General features: G+C 30.3%; 2 protein-coding genes across 2 annotated transcripts in view; both read right to left on the bottom strand.

Moving 5' to 3' along the window:
* Positions 1–9,054, bottom strand: part of LOC133781369 (uncharacterized) — a 72,561-nt gene extending 63,507 nt beyond the window's left edge. The window contains exons 1-7 of the mRNA XM_062220342.1: positions 8,472–9,054; positions 8,153–8,262; positions 4,304–4,546; positions 4,160–4,219; positions 3,924–4,005; positions 3,199–3,420; positions 322–3,077 (exon numbers count right to left, since the gene is read on the bottom strand). Of these exons, the coding sequence (XP_062076326.1) occupies positions 322–3,045 (2,724 nt within the window). The 5' untranslated portion in view covers positions 3,046–3,077; positions 3,199–3,420; positions 3,924–4,005; ... (2 more) ...; positions 8,153–8,262; positions 8,472–9,054. The remainder of the gene's footprint in view (positions 1–321; positions 3,078–3,198; positions 3,421–3,923; positions 4,006–4,159; positions 4,220–4,303; positions 4,547–8,152; positions 8,263–8,471) is intronic.
* Positions 9,055–21,880: 12,826 nt separating this feature from the next.
* LOC133783599 (4,5-DOPA dioxygenase extradiol-like) lies at positions 21,881–23,130 on the bottom strand. Its single transcript, XM_062223249.1, has one exon. The coding sequence runs from the start codon at positions 23,128–23,130 to the stop codon at positions 22,573–22,575; it is 558 nt and encodes a 185-aa protein (XP_062079233.1). The 3' UTR covers positions 21,881–22,572.
* Positions 23,131–23,475: the final 345 nt, after the last annotated feature.

The following is a 23,475-nucleotide window of genomic DNA, read 5'->3' as shown; positions in this document are numbered from 1 at the left end:
AGTATATGTAATAATTTAATTTAATTAATATATAATAATTGAAAAAATAGCTGAAGGAAAATTAATATGGAATATGTTTTTATTTTTAAACACTTGATGCCATGCTTATAAAAGGAAAGAGTAATAATATATAATATATGAATTAGAGACTCATCAATCTAAACTTTATACGTGGAATATTGACACTAAAGTTGTATGAAAAAGATAATTTGCGTAGATTCACATAAATTAATAACACATATCAACAAAATAATAGAAGAGATACAAACATAAAATAGCTTATTTTAGCTAGTATTATATAATGGCCAGAAAGAGTTGTACCGTATCATTGAATAAAGATTTTGAATAATCTACCAGTGAAGACTCGCCAGTTGTCTTTAGCTTGGAGAAGTAAAAGTGGGCAAACTTCGGTAGAGAATGTAGAAACAAGAAGCGTAATTGAAAAGACTCATCAATGTTATGGGAAGCTTCATCATTGCCTTCATTTTCTCTCCCATGGCTGACTATCTCTTCCATCATCTCGCATTTTTCTACTCTAATCCCATGAAGTAGTTTGGTGACGGACAAAGGGAACAAATTCTTTAATCTACCACAATTCCTCACGTCCACCTTTCTCAATTCTTTGAAGGAGTCTGTTGGGAGTTTACCATGACATATCCTTTCCAAGCTTGTTAACTGTATAAGCCTCAGATGCTTTAATCTAGGAAAACCATCTTTATCAAGATCATGAACAACATTGGTGACATCCACTAATGTCTCTAGTGACAAATATTCAGACCTTTTTATCAATGATTTAAGTCCAGATGCATTTTTTTCATTCATATTTAAGAGATTTAGCTGCAACCACCTTGGAAATTCATTTTGAAAAATATACCTGCTGAATGCATCACCTCCAATAGATACTTGGTATCTCTCCAACTTTTCACTAAACAACTTCTCTGGCAAAATATTTTCACTTGTTACGGACAAAGATAAAACTGTCAGTAGTTGCAAACTCTTTATCTCAATAAGACTGGCATTTCTTCTTTCTTTCATACTGCCCTCTTCAATCTCCCATCCTAGAAACTGGGTTGGCAGATAGAGCTCTTCCATTTGTGTCAAATTTGAAATGACATTTGGCTCAATGACGCTTAATCGAGAACATCCTTGTAGATCTAGTAGTTGTAGACGCCGCAATTCTCCTATTTCCTTTGGCAACAACTTAATGGAAAAAGACCAAGAGAGATCAAGAACTTTTAAATTCTTTAATTCACCAATCACAGCTATGTCTTCAAGAGAAGAACCAAGAAGGCATAATGTTTGGAGATTTTGAAGGAAGTGAAAGGATGGTGGTAATGATTCTAGTCTTGTACTACCCATAACCAAAGCTTCAAGTTTCTTAGTTTGTTCAAAAAAGTCGACTGGAATTGATTGGATAGATCTACCAGATAGAAGAAGCAACTTTAACGTAGGACATTCCAATTTTTCAGGGAGCTTATTTAAATCATCATAGTCAAGAAAGGAAATTGCATTAGACACTTTATGTCTTTCATGCAAAACAAATTCCTCATACGTAGTAGCACTAGTAATGCTATTAATCCTATGTTCATCTTCCTTTGCAATTAATATGCAAACATCGCGAATAACATCGTGCATCTTCACATAACTTTTACTCCTACCATCCAGCAACAGACAATGAGATTTCAATTTATCAACCAATGAATACACCCTGTTCCTTGCCTCTTTCACTGTGTTGACACCTTGAAGCAAGCGACAACCCACACTGTATCTCATCAGGTCTTCCACTTCTATTTCTGCATCTTCTTTATGTAAAGCACAAAGCAATAGTAATGATTTGGCCTCCTCATGAATTCCAAGAAAATCGTAACTAAACCTAATACTCAAGTAGACTTTCTCATCCATTCCCTCGATCACCATGAAGCCCGAACTCCGTAGTCGATGCAATGCATCCTGCCATATGGACAATTCCATATTGCATTTCAAAGCATGTGCCACTGTAGCAATGGAAACTGGTAGACCCGCACATTCCGCAACAATTTGGCATGCCAAAGATTTGTAATCTGCATTTTCAACTATTTCTCCAATGATTTTCTTAAACAAACTTGTAGCTTCCAGTGGGTCTAAAGGTTGAAGAAAGAACACATTACTCTCAGCAACACCCATTGAGTTGCGTAAAACATGTCGAGTTCTAGAGGTTAGTAGCATCTGGCACTCGTCGTGGATTCCAATTTCTTTTAGATTGAGTTCCTTCCAAATGTCGTCAAGAATTAACAGAATCTTATTTTCTTGCTTCAATCGTTGTTGAAGAAGTGTTGCTCGCTTGCCCTTAGTGTTATCTGTTTCGCCAAACTTTAGCTCAAGCATATCAGCAATATGTTGTTGAATCGCTTCTTCATTAGGTGTTTGGGAAATAGTTATGATAATCACCTTACTAAATAACTTCTCTTTCTTAGCTTGTCTAGCAATTTCATTGGCAAGCAGAGTTTTGCCAATTCCAGCCATTCCATGCAAGCCTATCCTGCTTCTATTAGCATCCCTTACAGCTTCCATTATGCTCTCTAGAATTCCCTTCCTTGAATCAAAAGTCTCGTAGCCTTTGGTTATTGCAGAGTAACTTGCTTGCCGATGAAGGCGATAAGAAATCTGTATCCCGTCAAATTTCTTTTTGTCCACTGCGCATACTTCAGTTGACATCTTCTTTGCTTTCCTACTGAATTGATGTCGCGTCACCAAATGCAAAACGGACCCACAAGAAGAACATTCAACCTTTGCATGGTCTCCATGGCTAAGAAATGTTTCAGCCTCCAAGGAGATTTTATCAACGTTGTTCAGCCAGTTTTGAACATCAGCTTCAATTTCTTCACAATTATTTCTAGCTTCGTCGACACGATGTTGCAGTCTTTCTCTGGCATCCTTCAAATCTTGCATTCGAATTTTGAGGTTATCTACATTGGCTGGATAGCGAAACAGATAACCCAACTGTCGACACGCTGGTTCCACTGTATACTCTGCTATTTTGGCGGCAACTGACATAACAATTTCCATGCTAGCAATTGGCTTGTACTACTACTTTGTTACTGAATTAAGTTCAATAACAACAACAACAACAAAAAATTAATACAATAATATGATATATATATATATTAAGAAACTGGAAAAACATAGCAAAACCAGTTCTTTCAACAAGAAGGCACGCACCTGATCAGGAGCTTGGAAAATTAACACCAACCTTTCTTTTTTCTTTTGTCTTTTCACAATAACAGAAATTTAGCAGCAAAGTAGGAATGTGTTTTTAGCAGCAGAGCACAGCGCAGGGGAAAACAAAAGCGAGAAGAAAAGTCCTGATGCTTCTTCGTCTTCTTTCAATCAAAAAAGTTAAGAATTTAATTGAGTTTTCAAATTTGGTTTGATGAGTTTGATCTGCAAAAGGTAACAATGAGAGTAAACGGTAAAAGTAAACGGTAAAAGGTAACAATAAGAGTAAACAGTAAAAGTATGATAAGCATAGGAGGGAACAATGAAGTGAATAGCAGATTCACTAAAGAATAGAAGAAGATGATGACGTAGTGTCTCTCAGTCATATTATTATATGCAATTTAACTGAATAATATTTAATATATTATTACAGTATCAAATAATTGTCAGTATTTTGTTTTGTTTTTTCATGTGAAAAAAGGAGCAAGTGAAGTGACAAGAAAAAATGAAAACTGCTAATTAGAATATATATATATATATTGTTTTTAATATTAAACATAAAAAATTAAAGAAAATAAAACAATGTTACATAAATATATCAAATAAAATACATATGGAACACAAATTTTCCTTCTCTGTTAGAGTATAGGTGGGTGCTTTTACGATACTATTCAACGTTATTTGATATAACTGCTGTGTAATCAAACCAAAGTAGGAATGTTTTTTACCAAAGCCAGAAGAAAAGTCTTGATGCTTCTTCTTCCTCTTTTAATCAGAAAAGTTGAGAATTTAATTGAGTTTGAGTTTGATCTGCAAAAAGTAACCATAAGACTAAATGTAAATTATTTTATTTAACAAATGAGAAGCAGATAAGGAAACGAGCATAATAAGAAATAATGTACCTGAAAACTCATATATGCAAGAGGTTAAAATGAGAGAGAGATTAGATTTTTTTTTTTCTTACCAAACTCATATGCAGCTGAAAACTAAAGAAAAGTCATGATGCTTTGAGTTTGAGTTTGATCTGCAAAAAGTAAGGATAAGACTAAACTTAATTAAAAGTATTTGATTTAATAAATGAGGAGCAGATAAGTAGGGAATATTGTACCTCACTAGAAGTAGAAAAAAGAAGATGAACTCTCAAAATCTCAGAAAATTCAGAAAAAAAGCAAATATCTAAGCAAAGTAGGATTTTTTTATTTTTTTTTACCAACAGAGCAGGGAAAACTAAAGCCAGAAGAAGAAAAGTCTTGATTTTTTTTATCTTTCTTTCTTTTAAATCTGAAAAATTAAGAATAGTAGTTGAGAAGTTGTAATTGACTTGAGTGCCCAAATTTGGTTTGAGCTTGATCTGCAAAAGGTAACAATATAAAGATTAAACCTTAGTATTTGTACCTGACTCTGACTACGATTCGCAGCTTTAATCAACAGAAGATTTTTTATTTTATTTTATTTTTCAAGATCAATTCAAAGACTGCTGGAATTAAAGTAATATCTAATCTCAATTATAATTTTCTTCTAATTTATTAAGAAAATAACAATCGTGCCTTTATATATAGTAAATTATAAATATAGTAAATTAATAGATAAAAACAAATGAAAAAAAAAGATAAAATAAAAAGAGTATATTTAAAAAAAGTACATTCAATTAGAAAACAAAATGCATCACAAGAAAATAAATTGTCAGAACTAAAATGATGAAACAAAATTAAATATTTTTTAAGAAAGTTATTTCTTTAATTGCCTACACAGTCTTAAAAAGTATAATGAATTGTGCACATTTTTCATATAATAATATTTTAAAAAATGATATAATAATATTTATATAAAAGTTTTATTTTTTATATAATGGAAAGACTTAATGGATAAAAGAAAATGAAAAATAAGTGGCACATATATAATAAGTAGAAGATTAAAATTTAAAAAAATAGACACGTAAATTTGTATTTAAAAAATAAGATATAAATACTTAAATCTCTAAAAATATTACATTGAATAGATTCAGCCAAATAAACCAGCAAACGTTGAATAATAAAATTATAATAAGAGATGCAAAATGACAAAAAATTATAATGAATCTTTCTACTAATAAGAAATATTCCTAACTTATTTAATCATCACTGCTTTTATATATTAGACCTCTTTCTATTTCTCGTTGTAAAAAATTGTTGTAGTCAAAATATTAATAAATGAAGTGTAAGTGTGCATGCTTGACACCTTTGCATTTACTTTATTATTTTCATAAACGAATATTTTAATAATTTATTATAACAAATATATAACACTTCACTATGTCTTATATTGTCTTCTACATATTTGTAAAAATGTAAGCTTAAGATTGTACTACGTCTCATGATAATCTCCCAATTAATTAACTATAGGAGTTTAAATATATATAGAAAATCAACTGAATCAATTTGATAATTAAATCATGAATCAATAAGAACATGCTACTGATTTTTCTCAATAACTTTAAAATATTTTGTCTAAATTAAAGTTAGCCAATAAAGAATTTTACAATAATAATAAGACCAAAACATAATTTTTTTTTAATGTAAAATACTTTAAAATAATTAAATTTAAAGTAAAAATTATTTTAAATACTTAAAAAACTAATTAGAAACATTTTTTTAAAACCAAATATTCATTAGTAAAATGTTTCTATCTTTTATTTAATCAAGAAAACAATACTTAAATCCAATATATTACTAAATATTAAGAAATAAAATATAAGTAGAAATAGCAATAGCAATAGCAATCATAAAATCATTAAAGTAAAATAAATAAATAATTAACCGAAATCTTATACATATAATAATATTATTTAAAACAAGTAATATTTAAATAGAATATATCACCAAATATTATGAATGAAAGATAATTACAATAATATCTATGTCAAAGGCTAATAAAGTAAGATAAAAAAAAAAGTTTAGAAAATGACAAAAGGAAGAATAATGGAATATAGAGCTAGTTTTTAATTACTTCCTCTCTCTATATATATTTTTCATGTACATTATATTACTTGTAAAAAAAAATTATTTTTCTTAAAAGAATCCTACAAAATATTTGATTAAATAAAATATTTACAAATACTAATTTTACTTTTTAATAAAACTGTATTTTATAAACATTCAAATAGATTATATATTTAAACACTCTTGAAAAAAAGTATTTTTAACTAATTGATAAATGTATTTAAACAATCTTGAAACATGATGTTAATCTCATATAATTTTTACTATATGAGATATATTATGATGTAGAAAAAAATTGATTATATATTTATATAACTTTATAAATTTGAAGAATGTATCACATGCATAAGAACATTTTATTGTTATCATGTATGCCATAGTCTCATCAAGAGCCCAGTGTTTAGAAAACTCAATTCTTTCAAGTCCAAATTCTTTCCTTTCAATTTTCAATTCTCATTACAATATTACAAAAATAATAAAATAAAATTATTAAAATAAAAATCACACTAAAAACAAAAAAGAAAATAAGAATGAAAAATAATATCTCTCTCTCAGATGTACTCATAAAACTATAAAAGCTAAACTTGAATACAAATGTAAAACAAACAATCAAACTATGATAATGATAATGAGAAAAAAAAAAAAGTAAAGTTTGAAAATACCAATTTCCATGTACGTACGTACGTGTGAAATGAAATTCGTTGTTCACTCACAGTAGTATAATTATTATTTTGATGACTCTGTGGACCACTCGTATTATTACACTTTTTAATCAATAAAATAAATAAATTTATATGCCATTTAATGAATAATATTTTATTAGAGTTCAATAATTGTCGGCTACATGTAGTTGATACCTATTTTTAATTATCTTAATAAATGTGGTAATAGTTTTAGTTGGTGGGTTGGTATTTAATTATCTTGTAGCACTCTCAACGGTCAACGGTGTTCTATTTTATTATTTAAAATATTTTTTTAAAATACATAATTATTTTATTTTATCTTTAAGTTTTACATTATATTATACATCAATTTTTTTATATGTTTATCTACATTATTTAAATATTATATCTTTAAATATATTTTATTAATTAAAGTAAAATTAAAAAAGAAAAAAGAAATAATAAATATATATACTAAATGGGATTGAGAAAACTTATAAAGAAAAATAATAATATTAAAATATGATATAAAATATATGGATATGTTATGCGCGTAGCTATTATAAATATATGAATAAATAAGCAGATGGAAGATGTTTTTATGAGTTTTAGCTAAATATTATAAATAAAGTGTATTACGAAATACACTACCAAATTTTTTTTTTATAATTTACCTCAAACTTTTATATTATACCATACATCAATTTTTCTATTTTTTCTCTACATCATTTAAATATTATATTTTTAAAAAATATTTTATTTATTTTAAGAAATAAAATAATTAAATATAATAGTATCACACTCATATATATATATATAAAAGTTTATAAAAATAAAATAAAGTATTTATAGCTTGATGAATAATATTTCACTACATATAGAGAGATATTATTCATTTAGATACAAAAAATATAACTTTATTTCACTTATTGAATGACTATTTAACAATTTTTTCTCTATATTATAAAGAATTAGACATTTTTCCTCCTCTAGTGGGAGTGCTCTTATATGTGGTGAGAATTTGTGTAATTGGAGAAATTGTGTATATTCTGTATATATCAAAACTGGTACAATGAGACTATATATATATATGTACAAAAGGGAAAAACTAATCTGAAGCTATACACGTGGTAAGTACCTCAAGAACAAACAAATACAAAAATATATCACTCATCATTAACAAACCGAAAAAACAGAGCAAAACGAATTATTTCAACAGCAAAGCACACACCTGATCTACACCAAATGAATTGCCAAATGAATTTTGTGAAAAATCAGAACTAAAAAAGATGTAACAAAAGTAAGAATGTTTTTTACCAACGGAGCACAACGCAGGGGAAAACTAAAGCCAGATGCTTATTCGTCTTCTTTTGATTGGAAAAGTTGAGAAGATTTAATTGAGTGGCCAAATTTGGTTCGAGTTTGATCTGCAAAATGTAAGAATAAGAGTAAACGTTAAAAGTATAGACAATAATGTACCTGACTAGAAAACGCAACTTAATTAACTCAAATGCAAGTGACATAAGAATTTTTTTTCTCTTAAGATCAATTTCAAATTTTGCAATAAAGAGAATGTTATATAAAATGATACTACTGAAAACTCAAATGAAAGAGATTAAAAGGAGAGCGAGATTACTTTTTCTTTTCAAGATCAATTCAAAGCAAATAAAATAGCAGCTTCACTAAAGACTAATTTTTTTAAGTACAAATGAAGAGAAAGAGAATGGAATAAAAAATGCTTGGAATTGGAATGACTGTTGAAAAATCAAATGCAAGAGAAACAGAGAGATTGGATTTTTCTTTTTTTTTTTCAAGAACAAATAGCAGCTTGACTAAGACTATTGTTTTTTTTTTTGGGAATAGAACAAGATTGGAATTAGAATGACTACTGAAAACTCAAATGCAGGTAATGAAAAGAGAGAGAGAATGGATTTTTTTTTTTTTGCAGGTAATAGAATAGCAACTTCACTAAAGACTAGTGTTTTTTTTTTTTTTTTTGTAATACAATGAAGAGAAAGAAAAAACGTTTGGAATTAGAATGACTACTGAAAACTCAAACGCAGGAGGTGAAAGGGGTTGCTATAATGAAAGAGAAAGAAGAAGAAGAAGAAGAAGAAGAAGAAGAAGATGATGATGAACTCTCAGAATTTCAAGTGAGAAAGAAAGTAAAGTTTGAAAATGCCAATTTTCATATTCGTTGAAATGCAATTCATTCACAGTATGACTATTATTTGGTTTATACTTTTTTGCATTGTATTTTTGGTCTTATATTTAGATAATGTGTTTTGATAAATTATTTTTTTGATTTTATATTTTATAAAATTGTTTAAATAAAATCTTAAACTCAATTTTAATTAAAAATTTTAAAACTAATATTACAAATAATTCACAAAATTAATAATTCAAAACAAAAATAAAATTATTCTACTTAACAATTAACAATTATGTTGTTATATTCAATTTTCATTTCAACAATTTTATAAAATATAAAGTCCAAAATATTTAAAAAAAATATTAAATTAAAATAGATAATGAAAAAAAATATAAGTCCAAAAATGTATAAAGGCTTGTTATTTTGATCACTGTATCGACCACTCATATTATTACACCACAATAATGCTCACCATTTTAATAAATAAAATAAATAAATTATTATATGTCATGAATAATATTTAATATATTATTAGAGTTCAATAATTGTCAGCATTTTACTGGTCACCCCATCACTTCATCTTATCTTATTTTTCTTCCTCATAATTATTAACTACATGTGAATTAGAGTTATTTGATGAGATATAACTAATTAATGTACCAATAAATTTCTAATGTTCTCAGCATGTACCACTTTTTTTTTTTCATTTGAAATCATTTAAAATATATACTAAATGAATTTAAATTAATATCATAAAGATTAATTAATTAATATTTATAGCTGTTAATTTATAATATATGCTATTTTTAATATTTAACATAAAAAATAAAACAATGTTACATGTATATATATATATCAAATAAAAAACGTATGTAACACAGATTTTTGTTGTCTGTTATGATATTTTTAACAATGTCTGTAATAAATGTGTAATATTATTAGTATAGGTGGGTGGGTATATGATCATGATATTTAACTATCTTACTTAAATGTGGTAGCTGTATAGGTGGGTGGCAAGTAATCAAATTGACTTTTAATTATTTGATGTTGAAAATTTTGGACAAATATAATATGTACATTTATAGTACTTAGTGTTACAGCCACACATGCAGCTGTTGTGTAATACTACATAATCTTTAAAATTTATGACTTTTTTTTCCCTAAAAAATATAACAAAATTAGAGAAAACAAATATGTAGACACAAATAAATCCAAAGAACAATACATAATTTAAATCAAGCTTATAAATCAATAAAACAAATATTTTTATTAATCAGAGTATAAGCATTGGATAAATGTTTGCTCATTATTTTCAACCATAATTAACACAATAATATATGAGATAACATTATTGCTCACTTCACCCACTAATCTCTATAATGATAAATATATGAGAGACATTCACTTGCATATATTTAATATTTGTTCCATATGAGAGGAGAATTGCTAAAAGATATTATTGGTGTCCAACACTACAATAAGTTGGCATACTGTTATTGGTGCAATCCATCCCACACATTTAAATTTAATAAATATTATAAAGTATCGCTAACCAATCATAGGTTGCCACCTTACATGGTGTTGGACATCTTAAGGTATCAAATATCAACACATATACGAGAGACATTTACTTTCAATCACTTTGAAAATTCATTAATTTTCAACAGACTAGCTAGCCTATGGAAGGAGGGTATTTAAGTAATATACTTTGAAAAATGGTCTCTGTTTTTGTCCAAATAAGAGAGGGAGTAGCTGACAAATTAAAGAGAAGAGAAAAAACCAATCAAACAAATATATGTTTGATGTCATAAATTTTTTTTAAGGAGTGACCTTGAAATTTGATTGGCTCTACTTGAATTTTTGACATGAGTAATTCAATATATATAAATACATCAAACTCATAAACAAATATTTAAACAAACTAAATTTCTGAAGTTATATTATTGGAATTGGAAGTACATTTTCATTTTTCGACAATAAGTAAGAAGAATTAGTTCAACTTTATAATTATTGAAAAAACTTTCAAAACTCAGAAAAATGTCACCGCGATGGGTTAGACCATAGCTAGCCCCACTCAGAAAAACTCATTTTCATTTACAGTGCTAATTAGTATATGAAAAGCTCATTTATTTGATTTATTTAATTTTTAGAAAGGAGAAGCCACCGATCAATTATGGAAAAAATAATTGAAATGCTAACAATTAATGAATATATAGAGGAAGTTTGGTGAGAGAGAGAGACTGGTAGACTGAGCTCATAATTTCTTTCTGTGGTGTACAAAACTTCACACAAAAAGATGCCACAAACAGCTTTCAAATAAATAAATAACTTGATAGAACCATTTTGTCACATAGCAGTTGAACAATAATTATTGGGGATATTTGCGCCAAAACCCACTATATTTTTATGAAAGTTACGACAAACTCCCTAATAAAAAAATTTGATGGCAAAACCTCATTTCGTTAATAATTTGATGTAAATTATTGTTTTTAGGTTTTAAATGTCATGTAAGCAAGTTAAGTGCTAACTAAGATACACGTGACAACATTTTTTAGAGTCACATGTCAAAAAATAATGAATTATTATTTTTAAAATGAATAAATTTAATTAATAAAAAATAGAAAAAATATATTTTAATTTTTTCAATTCAATTTTATTCTGTATTATTATTTTGAAAACATTAAAATATTAGAAAAAATAACTAACACACTAAAACAACTTAAAATTTAAAATTTATTTTTTGTATTTTAAATTTGGTTTTCTATTATTTTAATGTTTAAAAATAATAATAACACAAAATTAAAATTAAACAAAACTTAAAATTGAAAAAAAGTTTTTAAATTTATTTTTTCTATTTTTTATTAATTAAATTTATTTATTTAAAAAATAATAATTAATTATTTTTTATATGTGCCCTTAAAAAATGTTGCCATGTGTATTTTAGAAGACACTTAACTTGCTTACATGACATTTAACACCTAAAATAGATAACTTGCAACAAATCATTAACGGAAGAGAGTTTTGCCACCAAATTTTTTTATTAAGGAGTTTGTCGTAACCTTTGTAAAAAAATAGGTGATTTTGCCGCAAATAATTCTAAATATGTTATACCTAGACTTCGAGCTTTAAGAATTTGTGATCTCGAAAGCTGGATTCGTCAGGAATGGACTCGTAATGTCTGGAACACGTGTCCGCAACCTAGGCACCGAGCCTACAAAGTAGGGGCAACTTCGAAGATGGTAGCCTCGAAACCCTCACAAGCTCGAAAGACAGACATCGAAGTACGTCTATTCTCGGATGACCTCGGATTAGGGGTTTCGAGCCTGACATAAGTATGAGCTCGAAGCCACATGATCTCGGAAAATGCTATAGCTCGAAAGCCATTAAGAGACCTGGGTGAACACGACACTGACAATATAGGTTGATAACTTTGAATATCTTAGTGAATCATTTAGGAGATACGCAGTCTGCATTCATTGCTGTAAATCCCCTATAATCAAAGGGATATTTATTATTCAGTTATACGCTCCCGGATCTTCAGAAGACGTTTCCTTGTATATAGGATAACAGACTTTTAATGCCATTAAATTTATTTAATATATAGAATAACTTCCTAAAATGTGTGGGATAGTATTCAGAAATCTACTCTATAAATAGAGAAGACATGCACCATTGTAAATGACCGAATTTTTGTGATCTTGAGAGAAAACTCTAGAGAATTCATTCTTGAGGAATTTCTAGAAATCATCTTAAGTTTAATAACAAAGACTCGTGGATTAGGCAGAGTTAACTGCTGAACCACGTAAAAAATTCCATTTGTTTTATCGTATTTTTCTGGCCATAACTATTTATTGTTTTCGTGCTCTTATTTCACTGTTGACGAAAAGCGACGTCAACAAAATATTTTAAAGCTTTATGGACCACTTTACTTTGTATATCTATTCTTCTACATTATAGTAACAATGTTGGTAAATAAATATTTTATAATTGTTAATTAAAATATACAGTGGAGTGTATTGCTTTTAATATTTACCATAAAGAATAAACAAAATAAAACAATGTTGCTTACATATATCAAATCACATACATATGTAACAAAGATTTTTCTTCTCTTACGATATTTTTTATTGTGTTAATATTACAGGTACACATGCAGCTGTGTAATACTACATCTTTAAAATTTATGACATTTTTTCCCACCAATAAAAAATTAATTATGACCCTTAAAAGAAAATAAATATAGACAGAAATAAATTCAGACATCAATACAATAATTCAATCAAGCTTCCCCTCAAACAAATATTCACTAAAACAAATATTAGTATTAATTAGAAAGCCACTAGTGGTACAATTCAATTTCTATGCATGGATATGGTTTGAGAGTTATGCTAGGATTTATGAAGATGGTTCTGTATAGGCTTCAAATGTTCTTCGTCTATGACATTTGGTATTTGTTTCCCATTGCAAATGATGATATGCAATGGTGATAAAGCAGCACAGACAAACAATGGAGGCAGTTCGACAGATTAGCCAAGTATGCACCAGAGATGGTTCCAACTGACTTTCTGAGGGTGACCAAGTTCGTTAGAGGACTTAGACTAAAGATTGAGCTAGGAGTTAAGCTAGCAAACCCGGGAAATACTACCTATGCCGATGTTCTAGAAACGGCAATAGAAGTAGAAAGGCTTCAAGCGAATGTTAAGAAGGAGAAAGCTAGTAAACTTGAGCCTAAACAGCAGGGTCAACCTCAGAATGGTCTGAACAACCACAACAACAACCGTCAGCATATCAATAGTAATAGTAATGGTCAGAAGAGAAGGCATCCAGATGATAAGCAGGCCAATGGTGATAAAAGAGCACGGACAAAAATGAAGTAAATAAGTCGGGTTATGTAGAATACCCGCAATGCTCTAAGTGCCAAAAGAAACATCTTGGGGAATGTCATGCAAACATCAAGGGATGCTTCAACTGTGGTCAGGAAGGTCACCGAAGGAGGCAGTGTTCCTAGCTCAAGCAAGAGGAGAAAATGGACAGTACTATGATTCCTGCCAGGGTATTTCTTTAACCCAAGGAGAAGCTGATGCTAGCAATAAATTGGTTACAAGTTAGAATTCTATCCTCAATAATGTATGTTCTGCACTATTTGATTCGGGAGCAATATACTCGTATATCTCGTTAGGAATGATAGAGAAGTTAGACAAACCTTGTAGAACTAGGTTTGTGACATAGTTTCCTTCAGGTAAAATAGTCCTATCATTACGGATAGTACGAGGTGTACCAATCAAAATCAAGGATGTAGAACTAGAAGGAGAGCTGATAGAGCTGGAAATCAAAGACTTTGACATGATATTAGGCATGGGCGGGCTAGCAAGGCACGGCGCAACCATCGATAGCAGACGTAAGCAAGTGATGTTCGAGACTCCTGATGGTCAGAAACGATGCTATATGGGAAAAGTTTTAGTACTACATACACCGCTTATTTCATCTCTCAAAGCTCAGAGGATGATAGAAAAAGGATGTCACACATTCTTAGCCAACGTTACGGATGTGGTAAAGGAAACACCACTAAAAGTTGGAGACTTCCACATTGTAAAGGAATTCCCAGAGGTATTTCCTGGAAACTAGCAGGATTGTCGCCGACACGGGAGAAAGACTTCACAATCGAACTAGTACTGGGCACCAAGCCATTCGCTATGGGGAGCACCGGTTCTATTTGTGAAGAAGAAGGACGGAAGTATGCATATGTGTATAGATTATCGCGAGCTGAATAAGGTGATAATTAACAATAAGTACCCGCTACCCCGACTTGACGATTTGTTTGATCAACTCCGAGGGGCAACCGTGTTTTCAAAGATTGATCTACAGACCGGGTATCACAGCTCAAAGTATGGGAAAAGGATAATCCCAAGACGACTTTTAGAACTCGTTATGGACATTACGAGTTTCTAGTTATGTCTTTTGGTCTTACTAAAACTCCAGCTGCGTTTATGGATTTAAGCAATAGGGTCTTTATGGATTATTTGGACGAATTCGTCGTAGTGTTCATTGACGATATCTTGGTGTACTCAAAGGACGAAGTCGAACATGAGGAACATTTAAGGTTGATCTTGTTACGACTAAAGGAGCATCAACTTTATACCAAGTTCAAAAAGTGTGAAATTTGGCTTCTGCAAGTAACGTTCCTCGGGCACATAGTATCCAAGGAAGGAGTTGCAGTAGACCCATCTAAGGTAGATGCTGTAAAGATTGGCCAAGACCAAAGAACGCGTCTAAGGTAAGAAGTTTTCTGGGACTAGCAGGTTATTATTGGAGGTTAGTAGAAGGCTTTTCTAAGATAGCCACTTCGTTTACCAACCTAACCTGGAAACAGCAAAGGTTCAACTGTACTGATAAGTGTGAAGAGAGTTTCCAGTTGCTTAAGGACATGCTCAACACCAGTACTTTATGTACCGACACCCAATGATAAGTTTGTAGTCTATTACGATGCGTCGAAACAAGGATTGGGTTGTGTGCTGATGCAGAATGATAAGGCGATAGCCTACGCCTCAAGGCAAACGTAGCTGCTGATGTACTAAGTAGGAAGAATTACGGAAGTCTAGCATCATTAGCTGGAATAGAAAAGTCACTACAGCAGGAGCTGATCAATGCTAGAATAGAAGTAGTCATTGGTAACCTGACTAACTTGTCCATCCAGTCAAGCATGTTAGAAGATATATGGATAGGGCAAGGACATGATGACACATTAGTAGCACATATGGATGCAGTTAGAGAAAGAAATGCCACAGATTTCCCAATATCTAGTTAGGGGTTATTAAGATACAAGGATCGGGTATGCGTGCCAAATGATTAAGGGATTAAGATGAAGACTTTAGAAGAAATGCACAATACCCCATACTTAGTTCACCCAGGGTCGACCAAGATGACTCACAACCTTAAAGTGTTATATTGGTGGCCAGGAATGAAGAAAGATATAGCGGAGTATGTGTCTAAATGCTTGGTATGCCAGCAAGTGAAAACAAAACATCAGCGACCTGCAGGCTTATTGCAACCACTTAGCATTCCAGAATGGAAATAGGATGATATAGCCATAGATTTTGTGACGGGTTTGCCACGAATAAGTAAGCAACATGATTCGGCTTGGATAGTAATAGATAGACTAACTAAGTTAGCTCATTTCCTGCCTGTTAAGACTTCATACATAGCAGGTCAATACATAGACATTTATGTTCAGGAGATAATACAACTACATGGAATCACTAAGACCATAGTATTCAATAGAGGATCGGTGTTTACATCGAGATCTTAGAGTAAGTATTTGCTACTGATAGAATTCTCCTACAACAATAGCTACCAGTCAACGATCAGGATAGCACCTTATGAGTTGCTTTATGGAAGGAGGTGTCGATCGCTGCTACATTGGGACGGGGTAGGAGAAAGGCAACTACTTGGACCCGAATCTGTTAGAGAAGCTCATAATGTAGTAGTGCTGATTAGAAAGCATATGCTCGCTGCTCAAAGCCATTAGAAAAGTTATGTGGATGCCAAGCGGCGTGATGTGGAATTCAAAGTCAGAGATCAAGTCTTCTTAAGGATATCTCCTATTAAAGGTGTGAAGAGGTTTGGGAAGAAAGGCAAGATTAGTCTCAGGTTTATAGGTCATTTTGAGATATTGGACAAAGTGGGAGCAGTTGCATATAGATTAGCCCTACCGCCAGCTCTAACAGATAGTCACAATGTGTTCCACATCTTGATGCTGCGTAGATATGTGTCAGACCCATCTCACGTCCTCAAATATGATATGATAACACTCTAGAGAGACTTGAGTTATGAGGAACGACCGGCTAGCATCCTAGATAGAGTGATGAAAGAATTACGGTCTAAGAGTTTTCCGATAGTCAAGGTCCTATGGAGTAATAGTTCTGAATGGGAGGCAACATGGGAGTTGGAGGAAGACATGTTAACCCAGTATCCAGAATTGTCTGATAAGTAAATTTCGGGGACGAATTTTTTTTAGTGGGGGAGAATAGTAGTAGTTTGTAGTACGTTAGATTCCGTAGATTTTGGTTCAAGTCGGGACTTAGTTGGAAATTCATAGCAATTCCAATTGAGGTAGCCATTCAAGAGAATGCTAGCTTTACCATATCCGATTACAATGGAAGGTTATACATTGGTTGGACAAGCAGTCGGGTATGATGTTGGATGGCCACAACATTGGTTCTTACTAATCAACAAACGAAAGAGCCACTTGCGCCCTCTACTCAACAACCAAGACAATCAAAGAAAAGAATAGAAGCATTGACACAGGAGCCTACAGAAGTGCCTATCACAAAAATATTGAGGTGGTTGGTGAAGTTTATTGATAAATGAAAAGCTGACCGCGTGGTAGAAATTCCAATTGTTGAAAGGGTATTTGGATTCCAAACTATCGCTCTATTAGGGAAAGATGATATCCTCCACTTTTGCAACTATGAGATGATTGGACAGACCGAGCTAGCATTATATATGAGGCACAATGGTGTTTATAATTTTTTAGTTTATTTAGTATAACTTGAAATTTAATAGTTTATTAACTTTTTTTAATTATATGTAGCTTCTCCGATGAATTGGTGCAAACGAAGGGATTGAAACACATGTACACTTTCATGCATCTCGCTTTAGTGCTCACTAATGCAGGAACCAATGAAATACGTGCTAAAAATCTCTATGATTGGTTTCTACAGATGGAGCTAGAGATACCGTTTCTATTTGTCCTTGGAACAACAAGTAAGTCAACTTAATTTTATATTCATATATTTTGTTTATTGAATAATATCTTACACAAGTTTTTTTATTGTAACTTTCATTGGATGTTAGTATTAATTCAGCCACACAGTCATTCGGTGGCTTTTTTGGATCCTATAAACTCACATTTCCGTCCAGAAATCAAGGAGATAATTATCATGTAAGTTTTTCATATTACTTAATTAATTTATGATTTTATTTCAAACTCATATATGGGTTAATATTAATATTGTGTGCAGGGCATTGGATCAATATGATACACACCGAAGACTAAAAGAGTCAATCAATCTAAAAGTTTGTGTTCCTAAGGTAAGTTAATTATATTACTTATTGTATTCAACTTTTTGACATATTTCTATTATAATAACTTACTAAATATAATACTTAACTTTGGATAAGTATGTTGTAATAGTGTCGAAACTAGACTGGGCCAACAGAGTGTGGCTTTTACATTATGAAATTTGCTAGAGACTTGATTTCACAGCCTAGACCGAAGGCCTACTTGAAAAATGAGGTATTGTTTTGCTTTTTAATTTTCATTTAAACTATCATTCATGATTTTATTTGGATGATTTCTAACTTATTATTTTAAATATTTTCTAATTAGTTTACGAATACGAGTCCATATTCGGCTGAAGAAATCAACGAGATAGGGGATGAATGGACTAAATCAATTAGGGCGTATCTCAATTAGCAAATGAGCAAGTTGGTGAGGAAATTTTAATTTAAGTAGGTTTAATACTTAGAAATTTAGAACACACAAGAGAACATATATTAACTTTGATATCTGAATTACTTTTATAGTTTTGATCACAAATGTTAACTTTAGATAAATGTTTAAAAAAATTTATACTATTGTTTTTCTGTTCATACTGCTATTTTTCAGTTCATATTGCTGTTTTTCTGTTTCTGATGCTGGTTTTTTTTTTTTTATCAAAATAGGCCAGGGAAATTGGCATAAACATTTTCAATTTCCCTAGTTAATACTTTATGTGACTGCGCCCAACTGACGCAAAAGATACTCATTTTTAATATTTGTGGCAGTGCCCCACTGATCATTTGCGTGGAATTGTGAGGAAGAAAAACAAAAAACAAAAGTGATAAGGTGGTCTCATTTATCTAGCTAGACCTCGCTGGCAATAAAAAAAGAATAAACTCAATACAGTATTGTAAAAATAAAAAATATTGGAATTTTAAAAAAGAATGTAACAAATTGCACATTATTTTTCATTTTGTTTTTGCCTAAGAGATAGGGGAAGAAAGTTGTTGGATGGGTAAATTTTAAGGAGTGACCTTGAAACTTCATTGGCTCACATTGAATTTTTTACATGAGTTTTGAATTTTTTGATGTGTAGTTTGCAAACAAATAGAAATTCAATACATATAAATACATCAAACTCAGAAACAAAAATTAAACAAACTAAGATGGTATTTGACTTATTAACTAAAAGTTTGATTTTTATTTTTAAAACTTAAAAATTATTTTCTGAAAACAAGTAGGGGTGTTTGACATTGTTTTCAGAAAATAATTTTTGAAAACAAAGTTACAAAAAAACAGAAAATTTTGAGAACAACAAAAAATTATTTTTAGTTGTTCTCAATTTTTTTTTTCTCACATAACTTTTTTAACTATTATTATCTCACATCACTTTTTTTTCATTAATTTTTCTTTCTTCACTTTTTCTCTCATCACTTTCTCTCATATCACTTTTGATCTCCTTATTTTCTCTCATTACTTATTATCTCATTATTTTCTCTCTCATCACTTCCTATATCCTCATTTTTTCTATCTCTTCATTTTCTCTCGCATTTTTTTTTCTTCCATCAGGTTCTCTATTCTCAATTTTTCTTCCTCAAAATATCTCTCTTCATTTTTCGTAACTTTTTCTTTCACATTACTTTATCTTATTATTTATTACAAACTTTCAAAATATTTTTCTCTTTGTAAATATATTTATTAATTTTTTATTTAAGATTTTTATAAAATAAATAAAACAAAAAAATTATTTTTAGAAAATATTAACCAAACACCTGTTGTTTTTTTTTAAATTATAAAAATTATTTTCTGTTCTTATTTCTGAAAACATAATTTAAAAAAAAAACAGAAAACAATAACAAATATACCCTAAATTTCTGTCATATATAATTGGAAGTACATTTTCTGATTTCATCACTACGCGCGAGAAAAAGTTTAACGTTATAATATAGACAAAAACCAAGAATTGAAACTATTTTTCATTTACAGTGTTGATTATTGCATGAAAGTATCATTTATTTGATTTATTAAGATTTTGTTTGGAGCTTGGTGAGGAAATTTTTTATGAGGAAAAATAGAAGGGAAAAAATTGAAGAAAATATTTTCTACAAATTTTATTAGATTTTTTTTCTTAGATATTTATTATTGTTGTAAATTTTAAAAAATTATATTACATTGAAATTTTAATTTTTTTAAAAAAAGAATTCATAATTAATTGATTCCATCCAAATATTTAAAAAAAAAAACTAAATTTTTAGAATGGAGAAGACACTGAAAGGTTAAAAGGACTGAAAATATTGAAATGCTAACAGTAGAGACAATTAATGAATAATTGAAACGCAATGCATGCGTGTACGTACATATAGTACTTAATATTACATGCAGCTGTGTAATAAAAAAAAAATTATGACACCCTTAAAAAGAGAATAAATATACTTGTCAAAATATATATGCATAATTCAATCAAGATTAGAAATTCACAATTCCATTATCATATTTGGTTTGAGAGTTATGGTAGGATTTATGAAGATGGTGTTATAGCAAATTAAATGAAGTTATTTTAAATTTGAAGATGAATTAATGTATTGACATTTGATAAAGTGGTCATAAGCCAATGCATAGAAGAGTTTTGGTAACAAGCTTACACAGTTTTGGGAAAATAACAAAAAATAAACTTGTTTACAAATTTAACACTTATTCTTATCATCTACTTTGGGCCCAAGCCCAATCCCATGCCCAACCCAATTCTAATCCTAAACCACTAATGAGTAAAAACACTTCTTTACATATTCAATTAAACAAAATATTATCATATGACAAAAATTACAATTTTTGAATTGATGAATCGTTGGTCACTTTAAAGTTTTTAAAGACTTATGTTAGTATCTGCATCAATTAATTTTATAATTAAAATACAAAAATTATATTTTGAAAATTGCAAGATAAAACAAATAAAATTTATATTTATTTGATTGTCTCTTTAAACTTATAATTTTTTTTCCTAATTTAATTTGTTGGTTACTAAGAAAATTAAGAGAATAAAAGTAAAATTATTATAACTTATAAAAGATTGTAGATATTTCAAACTAAAACTCTCTATTATTCTCTATAATTTAGCTTATCTTTCTCCCTTAAAAGTTACTTATTGAAAACTAAATAATGTTTTGGTTGATATATTTTATTTTTGTTATATAAATTAAATGGTTGTAGTTTAAAAAGAATGTGTTTTCATGATATGGATCTATAATGAAATTATTTTGGTGTTAAATAAATATAGGCATATACATAATTAAAGTCTTGGTAAGAAATTGAGTGAAAAATAGGTATTAGATATATAGTTTATTTTTTTTTCTTCAAAATATATTAGATATATACTTTTTTTCTTCTTCAAAATATCAGTGTAGGCTTCAGCATCATACTCAGCCATTATATATTATCTATAATTATAATATTAGATAAAATATAATATATTAAAAATCCTAAATACTAATAGAATACATTATTTTTGTTTAGAAATATATACATAATGTATATTAATTACATAGTGTATATTAGTTTATTTTATAAACTTAGACTATATAATTTTTAGTTAATAATAATATTATTCATTAATGTATATTACCAATCCTTTCTACTCTTATAGCCGTGGTGAAGAAAAGGAAAAGGGGAAAATGAACTTTTGGGAAAATGACACAAAATAAACCTAATTACAAATTTAACACTTATTCTTATTATTTATTTTGGGCCCAAGCCCAAGCCCATCCCAATTCTAATTGTAAATCACTAATGAGTAAAATTGTAAAACCACCTCTATACATGTTTGATGGCAACCAATCATTTGCACAACTCAGAAAAATAGGTAGAAGATAAATAGAAACTTTATTGATCAGTGGGAAAATAGAACAAAGTGACAATCACCCAAGTTTTTGGAGAAAGCTGGGAAACTCCACAGAGAAATTCTTCTCTAAAATCACAATTACATTCTGAAACTCCAGAAATTGGGTGTCCAATAATAGCTCATAATCCTCCCAATTACTGTCACAGTCGAGTGAATCCTTCCACTGAATTAGGACTTCTAAGGAGCACGTTCCATCGGTTGGTTTCTATCTTACATTGAGGACTTAAAGTGGCATAATTCTAGGGAGTTGGAGTAGTGAACTGGTAGTGAGGTGAAATATTTTACCTTAGCAAAAACCAAAGAAAGAAAAAGCAGAGCAGAAAAGAAAACAAGAAAAGCTACAAGTCATATCATGGATAGAAATTCAGAAGTCTAAATTGAAGCAAACTAATGGGAACCAAAACATTAATAAAAGAAATTGAAAGGAATATCAGAACTCCACAAAGAGTTTATCACATCAAAGGTCTAGAAAATGATATTTGACATTACTAAACTCATCATTTAAGATGATCCACTGTGCAGCAATCCAAACTCTTGTTGTTGTCTGATATTCCTGCAACAGCTCTTCGTCTCTAGCCTTTTCCAAAACCAAACGTCTGTTCAAATCGCCTACTTCTGATATAATCTTGTCCACTTGCTTCTTACACATCTCAACACCATTCATAACAGCTCCTAGCTCCTTCTTTATGTTGAGTTTCGAAAGAGACAGACTTGGATAACTTGAAATCGACTCCAGCTATGGTGTATGAGGTTGGCCTTGGCATCATCACCAGCTGCGCCCATGGCCACATGCAAAGGGTAGAAATGCTCATGCCGAGGGTGGGCTGTTTTGCATGCTCAGGCCACATGCAAAGGGTAGAAATGCTCAGGCCGAGGGGAGCTTTCTCCTCATACTTTATCACATCCTCATACCTTCCTTGAAGCAACGCACCTTTGAGCCAGGTATCGAACTCCAACGCCCAAGGAACCACAGCATCCTCCTGGGGCTTGAGGGCTCTCAAGTTGTGAGTGGCACTTCCTGAGCCAATGATGAGAACACCTTCGTCCTTGAGAGGAGCCAATGCCTTGCCCATGTTATAGTGACCTGGTACATGGACTGGGGAAAGCCATAGAAGTCGAGAAAGTTGAGGGTGGGAACAGAGGTCTCCCAGTGGGCTGATATGACCAGAATGGAAGTGGGTGTGGTGGGGAAGACGCTCTCCTTCCATGTCTGCAGAAACTGCCTCGCCGGAAGGTTGTCGTCGATGGACAGAGTCGGCGATCCGTGGGAGATGAAGAACGTTTCTTTCATCATCATCATCATCATATTGATATTGATATGGTTGTGTTTTTTGTTCTGTGATTGTATTTTCTTAAATATTGCGAATGATGTTTTAATTCTAATAATAATTGAGTTGGTTTTGACTTTTGATAGAACATAATAAGGAAAAAACTAAATATTTCGATTAAAAAATCAAAAAGAAAAGAAAGAAGAAATGAAAAAATCTATATTATATATATAATATTTTGATTTTTATTTCCATGTTCTACAAGGTTATAATAATTAAAAATTA

The sequence above is a fragment of the Humulus lupulus genome, chromosome 6 (assembly GCF_963169125.1).
Source record: "Humulus lupulus chromosome 6, drHumLupu1.1, whole genome shotgun sequence".
NCBI lineage: Eukaryota > Viridiplantae > Streptophyta > Magnoliopsida > Rosales > Cannabaceae > Humulus > Humulus lupulus.
Note: the sequence above shows the minus strand (reverse complement) of the source record. Positions and strands in the feature narration are given on the sequence as shown.

Excerpts from the sequence above, each read along its gene's own strand:
- LOC133783599 (XM_062223249.1), bottom strand. The coding sequence starts at position 23,130 with ATGGAAGGAGAGCGTCTTCCCCACCACACCCACTTCCATTCTGGTCAT.